Source organism: Solanum verrucosum, unplaced genomic scaffold (genome assembly GCF_900185275.1).
Source record: "Solanum verrucosum unplaced genomic scaffold, falcon-dt-bn FXZP01000103.1, whole genome shotgun sequence".
NCBI lineage: Eukaryota > Viridiplantae > Streptophyta > Magnoliopsida > Solanales > Solanaceae > Solanum > Solanum verrucosum.
The window spans coordinates 10,051,744-10,068,197 of record NW_026020048.1 but is presented as its reverse complement, the minus strand read 5'-3'; the positions used below and the strand labels follow the sequence as shown (position 1 = coordinate 10,068,197).

Here is a 16,454-nt window from a genome sequence, read left to right as displayed (position 1 = left end):
AATAGTTTTAAGTATTATTTTATAAATTTCGTCATATTAAATGGTAATTTTACTAGTATATATATATATATATATATATATAGTAGTCATATCGCATAAACTTGATAAATAGCTAGAAAAGTACTTTTGTGTATTTAAAACCATTAGAATTTTTTCAAAAAATATTCTATATATATATAGTAGTCATATCGCATAAACTTGATAAATAGCTAGAAAAGTACTTTTGTGTATTTAAAACCATTAGAATTTTTTCAAAAAATATTCTTAAAATTTGTACCAAGTAATCAAATTAGATTATATTATTTTTTTAAATATAATAATATGATTGCACCCTCTTTTAACACTTGAGTACATTACTAAATACTAGAGTGTACAAGATATTGCCTACCACTCCTTGGTAGCCACGCAAATGAAGTTGAAGGAAACGAAAAAACAACCCAAAGAAATAAAGATAATTTCATACAGAGAAACATATCTTGTGTGATCCATTTGACAAGTCTATATATCATCTTCTAACGTCTCCCAAAAGTCGTCGTCATGATCACCATTTTACTACTACTATTTTCACCATTAAGGACTTATACTAATAATTCTTTCTCTTCTTCCATTACTACAGTTGTCAACTTGTTAATCTCATCATTAACCGCAGTAGCAGCTAGCATATTCCGTAATAGGAAAGTTGGTTTTAGCCTTTTCACCTCTAAATTCTATTGCTTTTTTATCGTAAGCTCTAGCACCATCTTCCGCAGTAATGAAAGTACCAAGCCAAACTCGTTGTGCTCGGTGCGGGTCACGTATCTCTGCGGCCCATTTTCCCCATCCCCTAAATTCCTTTTTCGTATTCCTCCTTCTCCTCTTTTTCCCCTTCCCCAACTCCACATTATTAATACTCCTACGTGGCATTGAATTACCTGACGTGGATGAACCACCACTACCATTTTGAACTTCCAACAAAAGCTGAGCAGCTTCACCGTCGCCGTCGCCGGAGACAACATGTCGGAGAGCTGACAACATGTAGTAAAGTTGTTGATTTTCAGTCAAATTTTGTGCGAGGGTATAACAGTCATTTTCTTGAATCTTGATAGAATCTTTTTCTGAAATAAAATAAGCTGAAATTTGTTGTAGTTGTGTGCTTATTTATAGATTTCGTTTTGGGTATATGTGGCTGCGGTGGGGTGAGCTGGAACGCTTACTGCACACCAAGTTAACTCATATGTAGGCCACGTAATGAGCAACTCTGATTACTACACGTGGCTATTTTGGGAAAAATTGGCCCATCTGACATATTCGTAGGTTCTGTAGTTACTTAAAAAAAATATCTTTCGTAAGTTCTGGAAAGAACGTAGGACTTCCTATATATAGATGGAAGCTTCCTTCATTCGGAGGTAACTACTACTCCGAATTGGACTATATTTCTAATAATAAATTTTATAAATAGTGATTCTAAGTACAATTCCTTAATTTTAACCCCAAAAAAAAGTACTATTCCCTCAGCCCTCTGCTCCATATTAATTGAATTATTGTGTACTCTATTAGAAAAATATTTCAGATATATGTTACTTTTTCCAAATATATTTTTTAAAATTATAATTTTAAAAAATCTCATTAAATGAAGGGTAAATAAGAAAATAAAAATTAATAATTCACTTATTTTTGAACTTTAAATGAAGGGAGTTGTAATTTGGACTTTAAATCAATTTTAAGTATTATAATACTCCTCCATTCCATATTAATTAGTTGATCATTTTCTTTATACACATATTAAAGAATCATAAATAAGAAGATTAATTTACTAATTTACATCTTAAAAAACTTCTTTGAAATTTTACAAATAAACGTGAATATTTTTTTAAGAAAAATAATTGTAAGAATAATACATGAAAATTTTAATTAATGTTTTTTTATCTAATGAGGTGAACAAACAATTAGTTTTAGTACGATAATCAATCAATAATATAGAGCTGACAGAGGGTATACTTAAATACTCGATTTAGTTACGGACTTCGGTTGGCTGGGTAAGCTGCTGAATCACTAATTGCATCCACACGTGGTGAGCCAGACTTTATGCCATCTATGCCTCCATTTGACGGCTTTGCTGGGCCACGTAACACCTAGGAAGTTCAGTCTGTTGTGCTGAGTTGACGTGTCTCTTTCATAAAAATCAGACTAAATTGTGATTCTTAATTAGTAGTAGTTCGTAGGCAAATATGCAGTTGACACCGCAACATTCTCGTATTTAGGAAGTAGAACATGTCATCCTCGAAGGTTCTGGAAGGAAAGCCTTTATCAAGGGTTACTTATTGAAGGAGACGAGATAGAATAAAGTTTTATGATGACATCTAATTGATTAATATTTTTAAAGTATGTTATTGTTATAAAGAACACTATGCTATAGTCACGCAAATTTAGGATTTTAAAATGATAAGTATATCATTATCTCTTGAAATAAAATAAAATATATTATAGTGTCACTAATTTGACAAGCTCAAAATGATTAATTATCAAATTTTAACCTCGAATCATAGAAAAAGCTTTTTTATGTATTTAACGCATAATATTTAATATATAAACTCTATATATGATTTGATTGCAGCCTCTTTAACACTTGAGTACATTATTACTCAATAATACAAGATATTTCCTGCCACTCCTTAGTAGCCACTTAAAAAAAGTTGAAGAAAACGACGTCAGACAAACCAAAGAATAAAGATATTTTCAGACCCAAAAATAGAGAGAGGATCAGAAGAACATATTGATCCGCTTGACAAGTCCATCATCTTCTAACGTCTCCCAAAAGTCGTCGTCCTCATCACCATTTTGCATACTATTTTCACCATTAACAGCCACCTCAACACCATTAATGACTTGTATTAATTCTTCCATTACTACAGTTGGCGACTTGTTAAACTCATCAGCATATTCTGTAATAGGAAAGTTGGTTATAGCCTTTTCACCTCTAAATTCTATAGCCTTTTTGTCATAAGCTCTAGCAGCATCTTCAGCGGTAACAAAAGTACCAAGCCAAAGTTGTTGGGCTTTATGCGGGTCACGTATCTCAGCGGCCCATTTTCCCCATGGTCTTTGTCTAACCCCCCTAAATTCCTTCTTTGTATTTCTCCTCCTCTTCTTCCCCCTCTCTAAATCCACATCAATGTTGCTCCTACGTGGCAAACCACTAAATGCATTTTGAACTTCCAACAAAAGCTGAGCAGCTTCATCGTTCACCCTACCATCGCCGGTACCGGAGACAACATGTCGGAGAGCTGACACCATGTCGTAATTTTCTTGGTCTTGAGTCAGTTTGTGTGCGAGGGTATAACATTCATTCTCTTGACAGAAAATAGTAGTCATTCTTCCTTTTTACCCCTAAAATAAGAAGTAATACTCCTGAAATTTGTTGTAGCAGTAATGATAAGTTGTGAGCTTATTTATAAATTTCCTTTTGACTTTTGGATCACTGAATGCACACGAGGTTGACTTAATGAGCAAATCTGTTTTATTTACAGTCAAAACAGGCAACCGGGTCTTACCACGAAACAGCAAAGCATATTCGCACGTTCTATAGTTACTAAAAAAAATATCTTCGTACGTTTTTTTTGGAAAGAAAATAGAACATTAGGAGCTTTACATTCGAAGGTAACAAAGCATCCAAAAATCGAACTTTATATTTTTAAACTAGTGTATTTGAACGCGCTTTGCGTGGTTATAAAATAACTTTAACATATTTTTAAAGAATTAATTTCACTATTAATAATAAAAGAGAGAAACACACATTAAAATACGACATTGATATTACTTCTTCACAAAAAAAAATTCCATACTAATAAAAACAGGTGAAACTATAAACGTTGATATGAAAAGCTTTAGTTGACACTATTAAATCTATTCGATCATAAATTACATGACGTTCTTTTTGTATAAATGATATAAAAATAAAAATAAATTGGAGTAATAACTCTCCAAAGGATAAGTCATTCTTTAATGTAGAAAAAATAAAAGAAACTACTTTCAATAATAATAAATTTATTAACACATTAATCATATATACACATTTATTTTGATAAAAAGAAAAAAGAAAAAGATATGATTCTTAGTATCCTTATTTACACCCCATTTATGTTGTTAAAAAGAAAATTAATTTATATATATGATCCTTTTTAACACTTTTAACATAAACTTGTTATTGAGAAAATTAAATGATGGAATTTAAAAAATTTCTAAAAAAAAAAGAGTTAAGGAAATTATTTTTTTGTTTTTAATATATAATATTCGATCATTTTTTTATAATTATTTTTATAATGCCTCTATTTATAGGACAATAATATGAATTAGCAAATGATATCATGAACATGATTATTAATATAATTTAGGAGTTATGATCACCAAAAGTCACTAAGGTATGGAAAATAAAGACACTTAAATTTTTATATTAAAAAATATGAATTAATGGAGGAGCAGTAACTGATACATTTATTTTTGTACAATAATAAGTAATAAATAAACAGAAAAATTGTCAAAAAAAAAGAAGAGAAAATAGAAAGATAAATAAGAAGAAAGTAGATTGAGAGAGAATGAATTTACTAAATCATTTTTATCCTAAACAAATACTTTTGTATTTTAATTTTTGATCAAACAGATTGTAATAGTGATCTCTGAAAATCTCAAAAACTTGAGAACATCCAATATTAATATTAATAAAAAATAAAAAAATAAAAATATGAAAACTTCAAAGTTCCCATATCAATACACATTTTTTTTATAAATTACACAATATTTTAAAAACTATGAATTAACTTTACATTCTCATGATCCATCATAATAATTATTAAAATGGATTTACATGACTACAAAATTATATATACATGTTTTATTGAGTAGCATACATGTATGTGTTGATTTTCTTTTCAGCTACTATTTTCAAAAATATCCTGACATGAAAACAAAATAAGTCAACCATACGATAACAACAAAAAAATATATAAAAATGAAGTTAACTAATCAAATAAAAACCTTTAAAGAACATTTAATTATGAGTTAAAAATAAAGGAAGAATTTTGTTATCAACATAACATAATCTAATGCTCCAAAAACAACAATATAAAGAAAAAAATAATCTTTATAAACTACAAAAAGAAGCAAAGAGAAAAAATCAAACAATTTTAATTTTTTCTAAAAATATTCATGATTCATATTATCATGAATTTAAAAATAATAATATTGAATGTATAATTGCAACAGAGAAAAAGTGATCACTATATTAGGAGCATCAAATAGTTTTACCTTATAAAATCGAACTGCACAAAAATATCTAACAATCTTCATCATAGATCTCTCCTGCAAAATCAGACTACAGAAGACAAAAAAAACAACCACCAAAAGAGATAAAAGATGAAGAATAAGGAAAAATGTAAAAGAAAATAATCATCACATATGTCTCAAAATAGGTGCACCATTTGACGGCGGTAATGAAAGTAGGGAAAATTGTATATAATAGTAAACTATTAATTTAAATTAAATGTTATAAACATAGTTTGATTTAATTGTACCCCATAACAAACTGTTGTTATTTCACCTCTCTCATGGTAAATCTCGCTCGCCACTCTCGTTCTATCTCTCGTCTTCTCGCTTTTATACAAACACAAATGTATAAAATGAGAGAAAATTGTATATATACGTATATTTTCGTTCCCCTCTCCCAGATCTCGCTCGTCACTCTCCCAGATCTCGCTCGCCAGTCTCTCCCTCACCTCTCTCGCTTATACAAACATAAATGTATAAATTGTGTTTATGTTAGTATAAAGCGAGAGAAAATTGTATATACACATGCAAATACATATATCTTCGTCCAATACAGTTATAATTATACAATACACATATTTCTCTGCCCAGTTTTCTTTTGTCTTTCTCTCTTTCTCCATTTATACAAATATAGATTATACAATTGATCTTTTGTATATGTATACTGAAACAGAAACAGATTATATACAACTGCTTTCTTTTGTATATGTATAGCGAAATATACATATTTATATTTGTTATTGAGCCCAATTATGCAAACTATACTTATAACATACAAATATAATTTTTGTATTTGCTATATGTGAAAGTTGCTCAATACCCAACCAAACTCGTTCCCCATGGTCTTTGTCTCACTCCCCTATATTCCTTTTTCGTATTCCTCCTTCTCCTCTTCTTCCCCTTCCCCAACTCCACATTAATGCCGCTCCTACGTGGCATCGAATTAGCTGACGTGGCTGAACCACCACTAGCATTTTGAACTTCCAACAAATGCTGAGCAGCTTCGCCGTCCGCTCGGCCGTCGCCGACGCCAGAGACAACATGTCGGAGTGCTGACACCATGTAGTAAAGTTTTTGATTTTCAGTCAAATTGTGTGCGAGGGTATAACAGTCATTTTCTTGAAGTAGAGAATCTTGACGGAATCTATTCATTTTTTTTTCTAAAATAAGCTGAATTTATTTGTAGTTGTTAATGATTTGACATGGATATATAAGACTATCTACAATTTACCTCTATTTTACTCCTAATTCTCTATATTTGGAGAGTAAAATAGAGAATGCGCACTCCAAATCTCCAATCCATCTCAATATCACTCTCTATTCTTCATATTTAGAGAGGTGAATAATAGTTTAGAGAACTACTATTCACACTCTATTTCACTTTTTAAATATTTTATTATTATTTTTATTACTTTCTAATTAACATATTATTTTATAAATAATGTCATTAATTAAATATCTAATATTCATAACTATTTTTAAATGTAATATAATATTTTTAAGAACATATTATTTAATATATACTACTTTCATCCCGAATAAATAGTATTTTAATTTTTTCTAATTTTCGTCAATAATATAATTTGATTTTACTATTAATTTTCACTATAAAGAATACACAAAATTAAAATGATAAGATGAAAAATTTAATTCAAAAATACAATACATAATATGATAATTTAAATACAAGATAACAAAACAATACATGACATAATAATTTAAATACAAGATAAAATACAATACAATACATAACATAATAATTAATTTCCAATGAAACAAGAATCATGCCGAAAAGATGTTGAACGTGCATTCGGAATTTTGCAATCACGTTTTGCAATTATAGCAGGGTCGTCACGTTTTTGGAGAAGGAAAGTGCTACATGATATAATGACTACATGTATTATACTGTCCAACATGATAATTGAGGATGAATATGAACTTAATGCACCAATTCAAGATGTCGTAGAGACTCCAACTCCAACGACAGAAATGGTGGTAGATGAAAATCTCCGGTTTGAACAATTTTTAGCTAGACATAAAAAAAAATTAAGGACAAAATGTTCATTTTGAACTCCGTAATGCATTAATAGAGCATTTATGGGAGCAACGTAATAATTTTGAAAATTGAGTGTATGTAATTGTGTTTCACTTTTATTTAAATTTGTCCATTAATTTGTATATTATATAATATTTTCTTACAATTTATGTTATTTAAAAATTTAGAATAAAACATAATTTTATATTAAACAAAAAAATTGAAAAAATAAAATTTTATATAACATGAAAATTATATAAAGTAATTATTGGGAAAAAGAAATAAAGTATTTATATTATGAAATAAGAATGAAATAGAAATAATAATATAATATTAAAAGAGAGAGAAAAATTCTTTTTTAGAGAGTAAAATAGAAAATTAAATTGGAGTTGATTATCCAAAAAATAAAATATTTTATATTTAGAGAGTAAAATATAGTGTAGGATCAGAGAACTACTGTCTGCTCATTTATTGATTTTGTTTTGGGTATATGTGGCTTCAGTGGAGTGAGCTGGTACACATACTGCACACCAAGTTAACTCATATGTAGGCTACGTAATGAGCAACTCTGATTACTCCACGTGGCTATTTTGCGAAAAATTGGCCCATGTGACATATTCGTAGGTTCTGTAGTCACTAAATTCGTAAGTTCTAGAAAGAACTTAGGACTTTCTATATATAGAAGCTTCCTTCATTCGGAGATAACTACTACTCCGAATTGCTCTATATTTCTAATACTAACCCCAAAAAAAAGTACTATTCCCTCAGCTGCCCTCTGCTACATATTAAATGAATTATTGTGTACTCTATTAAGAAAAATATTTTAGATATATGTTGTTTTTTTAAATATATATTTTTTAAATTATAATCTTAAAAAATATGAAATAGTTAAAAAATCTCATTAAATGAAAGATAAATAAAAAAAGAAAAATCAATAATTCACTTATTTTTTAACTTTGAAATTTTTTTCAAACAATTTATTTAACATAGAGGGAGTTGTAATTTGGATTTTAAATTAATTTTAAGTATTATAATACTCCCTTTATTCCATATTAGTTGATCATTTTCTTTTGTACACACATAGTAAAGAATCACACATAAGAAGATAATTTTTTACATCTTAATAAACTTCTTGAGAATTTTACAAATAAATGTGAACACTTTAAAAAATATTTATTGTAAGGGTAATATATGAAACTTTTAATTAATTTTTTTCTTGATCTAATAAGGTGAACAACTAATATTAGACATTATTTTAAACTAAGATAATCAATTAATACAGACATAATATAATGCTATAAGACAGAGGGTACTTAAATACTCGATTTAGTTATGGACTTCAGTTGGCTGGGCAAGCTACTGAATCACTAATTGCATCCACACGTGGTGAGCCATACTTTATGCCATCTGTGCCTCCATTTGACGGCTTTGCTGGGCCACGTAACACCTAGGAAGTTCAGTCCGTTGTGCTGAGTTGACGTGGCTCTTTCATAAAAATCAGACTAATTTGTGATTCTTAATTAGCAGTTCGTAGGCAAATATGACCAACATGAGTTGTGGTTCACTGGTGGGAGTGCATCACCCTTAATCAGAAGTATTGGATTCAAGCCTTAGATATGAAGAAAATCTTGTTGGGAGCGCCACCCCCGAATGGACCTGAAGAGGGCAATTTGAATTAATCGGAGCTCTAATGTGGACTCCGAACACCAGGTGAGAAACCAAAAAAAAAAAGTTCGTAGGCAAATATGCAGTTGACACCGCAACATTCTCGTATTTAGGAAGTAGAACATGTCATCCTCGAAGGTTCTGGAAGGAAAACGTAAAAGCCTCTATCAAGGGTTATTTGTTGAAGGAGATGAGATAGAATAAAGTTCTATGATGACATCTAGCTAATTGATTAATATTTTTAAAGCATGTTATTGTTATAAAGAACACTATGTTATAGTCAGGCAAATTTAGGAAATTAAGAAAAAAACCGATGGGGGCATCTCTATAGAATATGTATATTTTTTTTTTAAGAAACAAGGGTAATAAATTCTTTTATCCGACAAATAATCATCAAATTTTATCAGATAACCTCGAATCATAAAAAAGTTATTTTATGTATTTAACGCATAATATTTAATATATAAACTATATATTTGTATATATATGATTGCAGTCTCTTAACACTTGAGTACATTATTATTATTACTCAACACTAGTACAAGATATTTCCTACCACTCCTCAGTAGCCACTCAAAAGAAGTTGAAGAAAACGACAAACAAACCAAAGAATAAAGATATTTTCAGACAAAAAAACTAATTAAGCCGAATAGAGGATCAGAAGAACATATCTTGTGTGATCCGCTTTACAAGTCCATCATCTTCTAATGTCTCCCAAAAGTCGTCGTCATCACCATTTTGCATACTACTACTACTATTTTCACCATGAAGGACTTGTACTAATAATTCTCTCTCTTCTTCCATTACTACAGTTGGCAACTTGTTAATCTCGTCATTAATGGCAGCAGCAGCATATTCTGTGATAGGAAAGTTGGTTTTCGCCTTTTCACCTCTAAATTCTATAGCTTTTTTGTCATAAGCTCTAGCAGCATCTTCGGCAGTAATAAAAGTACCGAGCCAAACTCGTTGGGCTCGGTGCGGGTCACGTATCTCTGCGGCCCATTTTCCCCATGGTCTTTGTCTAACTCCCCTAAATTCCTTCTTCGTATTTCTCCTTCTCCTCTTCTTACCCTTCTCTAACTTCACATCAATGCTCCTACGTGGCATTAAATTAGCTGACGTGGCTGAACCACCACTCGCATTTTGAACTTCCAACAAAAGCTGAGCAGCATCGCCGGCGCCGGAGACAACATGTCGGAGAGCTGACACCATGTAGTCATATTCTTGGTTTTGAGTCAGCTTGTGTGTATAACATTGATTCTCTCGAAGTTGACAATCTTGACAGAAAATACTACCCATTCTTTTTTTTTTTTCCCCAAAAAATAAGAAATTTGCTGTAGTAGTAATGAGTTGACATGGATAAGTTGATAGCTTATTTATAGATTTCGTTTATGGATATGTGGCTGGGGTGGGGTGAGCTGGAACACTGAATGCACACGAGGTTGACTTATATATATGCCACGTAATTAATGAGCAAATGGATCTTTCCACTTAGCAGCAAAGCAAATTCGTACATTCTATAGTTACTAAAAAAAATATCTTCGTAGGTTTTGGAAAGAACTTAGAACTTTAGGAGCTTTACAAAAGCATCCAAAAATTGAACTTTATATTTCTAGTAAATTTTAGATTAATTAAATTGTTGGGGGCATGATATAGTCTTTAAATAAAAAATTTAGACATAAATAAAATATATTTTTTATTATTTTTATTACTCCTTTAATTAATTTTAAATTAGTCTATTTAAAAAAAAAGTAATAAAAAACTTCATTATCTGAAGGATAAATACGAAAAAAAGTCCTAAGTAATAATTTATTTGTTTAAACTTTTTTAAATTATGAAAAAATTTCCAACCAGGAATAGTAATATTAATTTTAAGTACTCCTGGTAATAATAATGTTTAATATTAGGCAAACTCTATTTTGATTTAGTTTTGGTTGGCTATGTAAGGTGCTGAATCACTAAGTGCATGCACACGCTGTGAGTCAGTCTGTATGCCATTTGTGCACCATCTGACGGCGTAACACTGAGGAAGTTCAGTCCGCTGTGCTGAGTTGTCGTGGCTCTTTCATAAATTTCAAACTACATTTTATGGCAAATACGCACTTGACACCGCAACAGCCTCTTATGTAGGAATTAGAACATGTTATCATCGAAGGTTCTGGAAGGCAAACGTATCCCGATGGAGAATATGATTTTTTTTTATACTAAAATAATAATAATAATGTATATAAGACAAACTCTATATCTATACTAAAATAGTCGATCGATTTAATTTTGATTGGCTGTGTATACTGCTGAATCAATAACTGCGTGCACACGCGGTGAGTCAGTCTGTATGCCATTTGTGCCTCCATCTGACGGCGTTTTTGGCCACGTAAAAGTTCAGTCCGCTGTATTTCATAAAACTCAGAGTACATTGTGATTCTTGTATGCATATATGCATTTGATAATGCAACATTCTCGTATTTAGGAATTACGACAGATCTAATCCTCGAAGGTTCTGGAAGGAGGCCTAAAAGCCTCTCAACTTTAACTAACAGAGGTTACTGTTATACGACTCAATTTATAAATGTTATGTATATATTTAATATTTCTTTTTATATACCAGGATTAATTTTATTTTGAAACAGAGACGAATTTATGTGGAATGATTTGAGTACATGCGCACTAGTTAACTTTGAAAAAATTTACTATATATTAGAAGCCAATGTTGAGGAGCCTAAGGTCAGCCAGTCAATTGACCGTTTACCCTTCTCCGATCCTTCAACTTTCTTTATTTATATTTTATTTAATATTTTATCCATTTTAATTTATTTGTCCTTTTTCTTTTTTATATGTTATGTATTTTCAAAAATAATACTAAAAATCAACTTACATATTAAAAATTTGGTCAACTCGAAAGTTCACCTGCATACATGGGACTGAGGAAGTAACATATATTATTTGAAAATTACATTAAGATCACAATAATTAACAACTTAAAATATTTGAAAAACGTACTAAAAATTTGGTTGAGTACAAAATTTTAAGTTGGGATAGAATGAGTAACATAGATTATTCGAAAATTAAGTTAAAAAGTACTATAGATCACAACTTAAAATATTTAAAAACATATTAAAAATTTGCTTAACTTTCAAAATTTCACTTGTGCAACATAAATTTGGAAACAGAAAATAACATATATTATTTAAAAATTATGTTAATTAAGAGCACTATAAGTCATAATAATTAAAACTTAAAATACTTAAAAAATAAACATACTAAAAATTTGGTTGACTTCAAAATATCACATGTGTTGCATAAGTTGTGACAGAGTTAATAACTTATATTATTTGAAAATTACGTTAAAAGTATTATAAATTACAATAATAAAGAAAATATCACATGTGCCACAAATGTTGTATGAAAAGTACGTTAAAAATATTATAAAAATAATTAACAACAAAAAATGTTTAAAAATTTAGTAATTCTCCTAATTTTATGTGTCACATAAATTAAAATAAATAAAGTAATATCTATTGGATGCGGACTTTTGTATCTGGTATATATATTTATATACCTTGAGAAATGAACGTATATCGAATCTCAATCTACTGCTCCTCTCATCTTTGGGTTCGCCTCTATTTGCATGTTTTATCTGATATTTATAATAATGATATTTACCGGATAGAATATTTTTGAAGCATACTTTTCTGAGGCACAAACTAAACAAGTATAATACCGTTAAAAATACCTTAGAATCATGTGGTTTCTTTCCAGTATTATAATGTTGATGGCCTTATAACTACATCGTAGAATTTGTATTTGACTTTGTTTAATATCCTGTTACTACCTTTTATCACATAGTAGTTCGGTAACCGTTCTCTATTAAAATAATCCTACTTTGGTTATTTAAAATGTAATATCTCATATATCATACTCTTCTCTTGAAATTTTATTTTTAGAAATCTAAATTGTATAAAGCTGGCAATCACGTCTAATTGCACTTTTAAGTTTTAACTCAAACTCTTCTTAATCTGGCTATACTTGCCGTGCATATCTTTCTTCTGCATTGTTTGTTCATCACATTAAGAACTTCTTTTATGTATCATCAATTTTATGTACAAAAATGTAGCTGTGCAAATGCAAGGATAACACTCCCTTTAAGTTTCAATAGTAATACTTGTTTTCTTTCATTCATTCAGTGGGAAAAAATAGCCTGTTTATAAATGTGTGTGTATATATATATATACAATACAAGACAGAGCAGACAGAGATATGATAAGTGAAAAAGAGAATGACAAGCAACTTGTAAAAAAAAGAAGAAAAAAAAGAAGCTTTTTTAACTTCACAAATATGATTTTGTACTACTAGTTTGCGAAGCTGGTTTTCCTCATGATCCTCATAAACTCTTCCGCACTTACTTCTCCATCACCTGTATAAAAAGGAAAATTTGTATAAAATAGCAAACTATTAATTCAAATTAAATGTTATAACCATAGTTTGATTTAATTGTAGCCCGTAGCAAACAGTTGTCATTCGCCTCTCTCCCTAGGTTTCTCACTTGCCACTCTCGCAGTCTTTCCCTCGCCTCTCTCGCTTTTATACAAACACAAATTTATAAAATATGTTTGTGTTTGTATAAAGCGAGAGAAAACTGTATATACAAATATGAATACATATATTTTTGTCCTATACACTTATAATTATACAAATACAGATCTTCCCCTGCCAGTTCTCTTTTGCCTCTCTCTTTCTCGCTTAATACAAACACAGATTATACAAATTACAATGTATAATTTGTGTTGTATAAAGCAAGAGAGAGATTTGATATACAAATGTTTTATTTCGATTTAATTGTATACAAATTCAAATTTTATGCAGATATACAAACACATAAAATTTAATTGAGAGGCTGCCAACGATTTATACAACCGAGAAGCTGCCAGCGATTTATATACAAATGTATACAAATCTGAAGCTCCTGCCAGCGAGTTATACAATCTGATGCTTCATAGCTGCACCATTATACAAACTATAGTTATAACATACAAATATGATTTTTTATATTTGCTATATGTGAAAGTTGCTCGTATAAAGATGACCCAAAGTATACTTTAAAAATGGATTCATCCAACTGGAAACGATAAATTTAAGGAAGAATGTAGGGGCATGAGAGAAATGAACTTACGATCACGATCTGCTGCCTCTATCATCTCTTGTATTTCTTTTGCGCTGAAATTTTCTCCCAACTCCTTGGCAATTTGCTGAATGTCAGCAGCAGATATTTTCCCCTGCATTCTCAAGATAGATTATTATAAGGCCTTACATACTTTCTATAGCCGAGAAATTCCCAAGGGATTGGTGGAGCACGATTCAAAACTCTGTGGACAACTTACATTTTTATCTTGGTCTAGTATGTTAAATGCTTTCGCGAGATCCTCTTTAGTGTCCCTCTCCCCTATTTTGGCAGTCATCATGTGTACAAATTCATCGAAATCGATTGCACCACTACCATCCTTGTCAACATCAGCAATCATCTGCTCAACTTGCTGAAAACAAAAGGTCCGTTGGACATGTACGTAACATTATTAATCATGATCCAGAAGAAGACGTAAACTAGAAGGATTCAATGGGATTGAAAAATTACCTCCTCTGTCATTTCAAATCCAAGGGCCCTGCAATAGAAGTTACATAACTGTGTAAAAGAACTAATTAGATTGATTTAACTTCAGAAAAGAAGTTACCAAACCTCATAGCAACATTCAGCTCACTGGCATCAATAGTTCCTGAACAGTAGGAGTTAGGAAAAAAATACTACATTTAAGAGAACGCGTACAAAAATCTGTTAAACACAGGCAAAAATATGTATTAGGATAGAAACACTTCCATACCAGAGCCATCGGTGTCAAAGAGCTCGAATGCTTCTTTGATCTCTTGCCTTTTTTGCTGCGTCAACCCAGGGTGACGGTTTCTAGTCTCCTTTCTTGAGATCTTTCTACTTACGCTTGCCTGATGATAAGATAGATACACAGGTAGGCAAAATACAGTTTGTTCCCAAGTAAAAAGACAAAAATATGAAATGAGATTGTACTTTCATTTGAAATGTGTAATAATACATGAAAAATCATAAGATCTACAGGTAAAACCACAACATAGTTTAACACATTGGCATCTTCCACGAATTCATCCATCAATTTACAATAATATTGCTCGTGTAATCAGCCATAGCATAAAGCTCTCCATCTAAATAAACCATCTTAGGGTAAACTCTAAAAGATATATCTCCCTTAAATACTACTCAGTTTTTTTTTTAATGTTAAAGAGTTCAAATCTGAGACGTGTGCCTAACCCACAAATCATGTGTTACAATCTTACAACTAAACTATTTCTCCCCAGGCTCTCCCAATTGTACTACTGCCAGCCAAAATTTCATTTGAAAGAGCAAGCCAGTGAAGAGAAGAGAAAAGAAACCTTTCATCCTAATCTTATCTACTAAAAAAAGTCAGAAGAAAGACAAGTCAAAATGTGGGAAGAATAGGTGATACGTTGACCATCAGGGAAAAAAAATCCAAGCGGTTTAATCGAATTACGTTGACCCTAACCAAAGATAGGGAAAGCGACATAAAGAAAAGAAAGCAGATGTGTAAACCTTTGCCAAAAGAGTCTCTAACTAATGAGATCAACAAAATTAATATAGCAATCAGCAAAATTCCGCATTGTTGTGTCACAGTAGGGACAGTTTTCTGAATCATAAATTTCCAAGTCATAATCTCATAAGAAAATATCTTCACTATAGTAAGAAAATTGACCAGGATAAGTCAGATTTTGGTCAACATAAACTGATCAAAAGATGTTCTTGGTCAATAACAAGCAAAATATAAATAAACAGATATTTGCACCCAAAAATCCTAAAAACAAAATCAATAATCATCAAATTATCTCAGTCGAAGGACATTAAAAATATTTCCTATCTTCCCTTCTAAATGAGTAATTGACATTGATTCATCTAGTTTTTCATAATTTTATATATTTTGGGGGTTTTGTTTTTAATCAGCAAACATAGAGAATATTAAATTGCATAAAATATGCCCACTTTGCAAACGCATGAAGATGATCTAATATTTGTGATTAATAAAACATGACATCAATGGAGGGGAAAAAATCATATTTTATTTTTTGAAATAGAAATTATAAAGAAGATTTACCATAATTTATATTGGGAAATCTGTATCTGTTGTCTCCTTTGTCAGATGTAATGCAAACAGAAGAGACGCTGAGAGAAGAAGAGCGTTTGATATTTTAATTGGAGAGAAGGAAATACTTGAAGATCCGGGTTACGCCCAATGGGCCACCACTATTTATTTTGAGTACGAGTAGGATTTTCTTGGTTTCTTGCTAATTTAGCCAGCTGGCTAAAAAAAATTTAAAAGATCCACCCGCTAGATTAGATTAGTTTCCAATGTATAATAAAAAA

General features: G+C 30.6%; 3 protein-coding genes and 1 pseudogene across 3 annotated transcripts; all 4 read right to left on the bottom strand.

The window, feature by feature from the left end:
• Positions 1 to 356: 356 nt before the first annotated feature.
• LOC125822076 (ethylene-responsive transcription factor ERF109-like) lies at positions 357 to 1,285 on the bottom strand (annotated as a pseudogene).
• A 1,454-nt stretch (positions 1,286 to 2,739) lies between these two features.
• LOC125822074 (ethylene-responsive transcription factor ERF109-like) lies at positions 2,740 to 6,450 on the bottom strand. The gene is made up of 2 exons (XM_049501443.1): positions 6,154 to 6,450; positions 2,740 to 3,102 (listed from the first exon to the last, which is right to left on the bottom strand). The coding sequence occupies exons 1-2, from the start codon at positions 6,448 to 6,450 to the stop codon at positions 2,740 to 2,742; spliced, it is 660 nt and encodes a 219-aa protein (XP_049357400.1).
• A 3,054-nt stretch (positions 6,451 to 9,504) lies between these two features.
• Positions 9,505 to 10,297, bottom strand: LOC125822073 (ethylene-responsive transcription factor ERF071-like). Its single transcript, XM_049501442.1, has one exon. The coding sequence runs from the start codon at positions 10,295 to 10,297 to the stop codon at positions 9,656 to 9,658; it is 642 nt and encodes a 213-aa protein (XP_049357399.1). The 3' UTR covers positions 9,505 to 9,655.
• Positions 10,298 to 13,329: 3,032 nt separating this feature from the next.
• LOC125822209 (caltractin) lies at positions 13,330 to 16,212 on the bottom strand. The gene is made up of 7 exons (XM_049501590.1): positions 16,186 to 16,212; positions 14,872 to 14,989; positions 14,730 to 14,766; positions 14,628 to 14,655; positions 14,377 to 14,529; positions 14,169 to 14,271; positions 13,330 to 13,412 (listed from the first exon to the last, which is right to left on the bottom strand). Exons 1-7 carry the CDS (start codon positions 16,186 to 16,188, stop codon positions 13,348 to 13,350), a joined length of 507 nt encoding a protein of 168 aa, XP_049357547.1. The 5' UTR covers positions 16,189 to 16,212; the 3' UTR covers positions 13,330 to 13,347.
• Between the last annotated feature and the right edge of the window lie 242 nt (positions 16,213 to 16,454).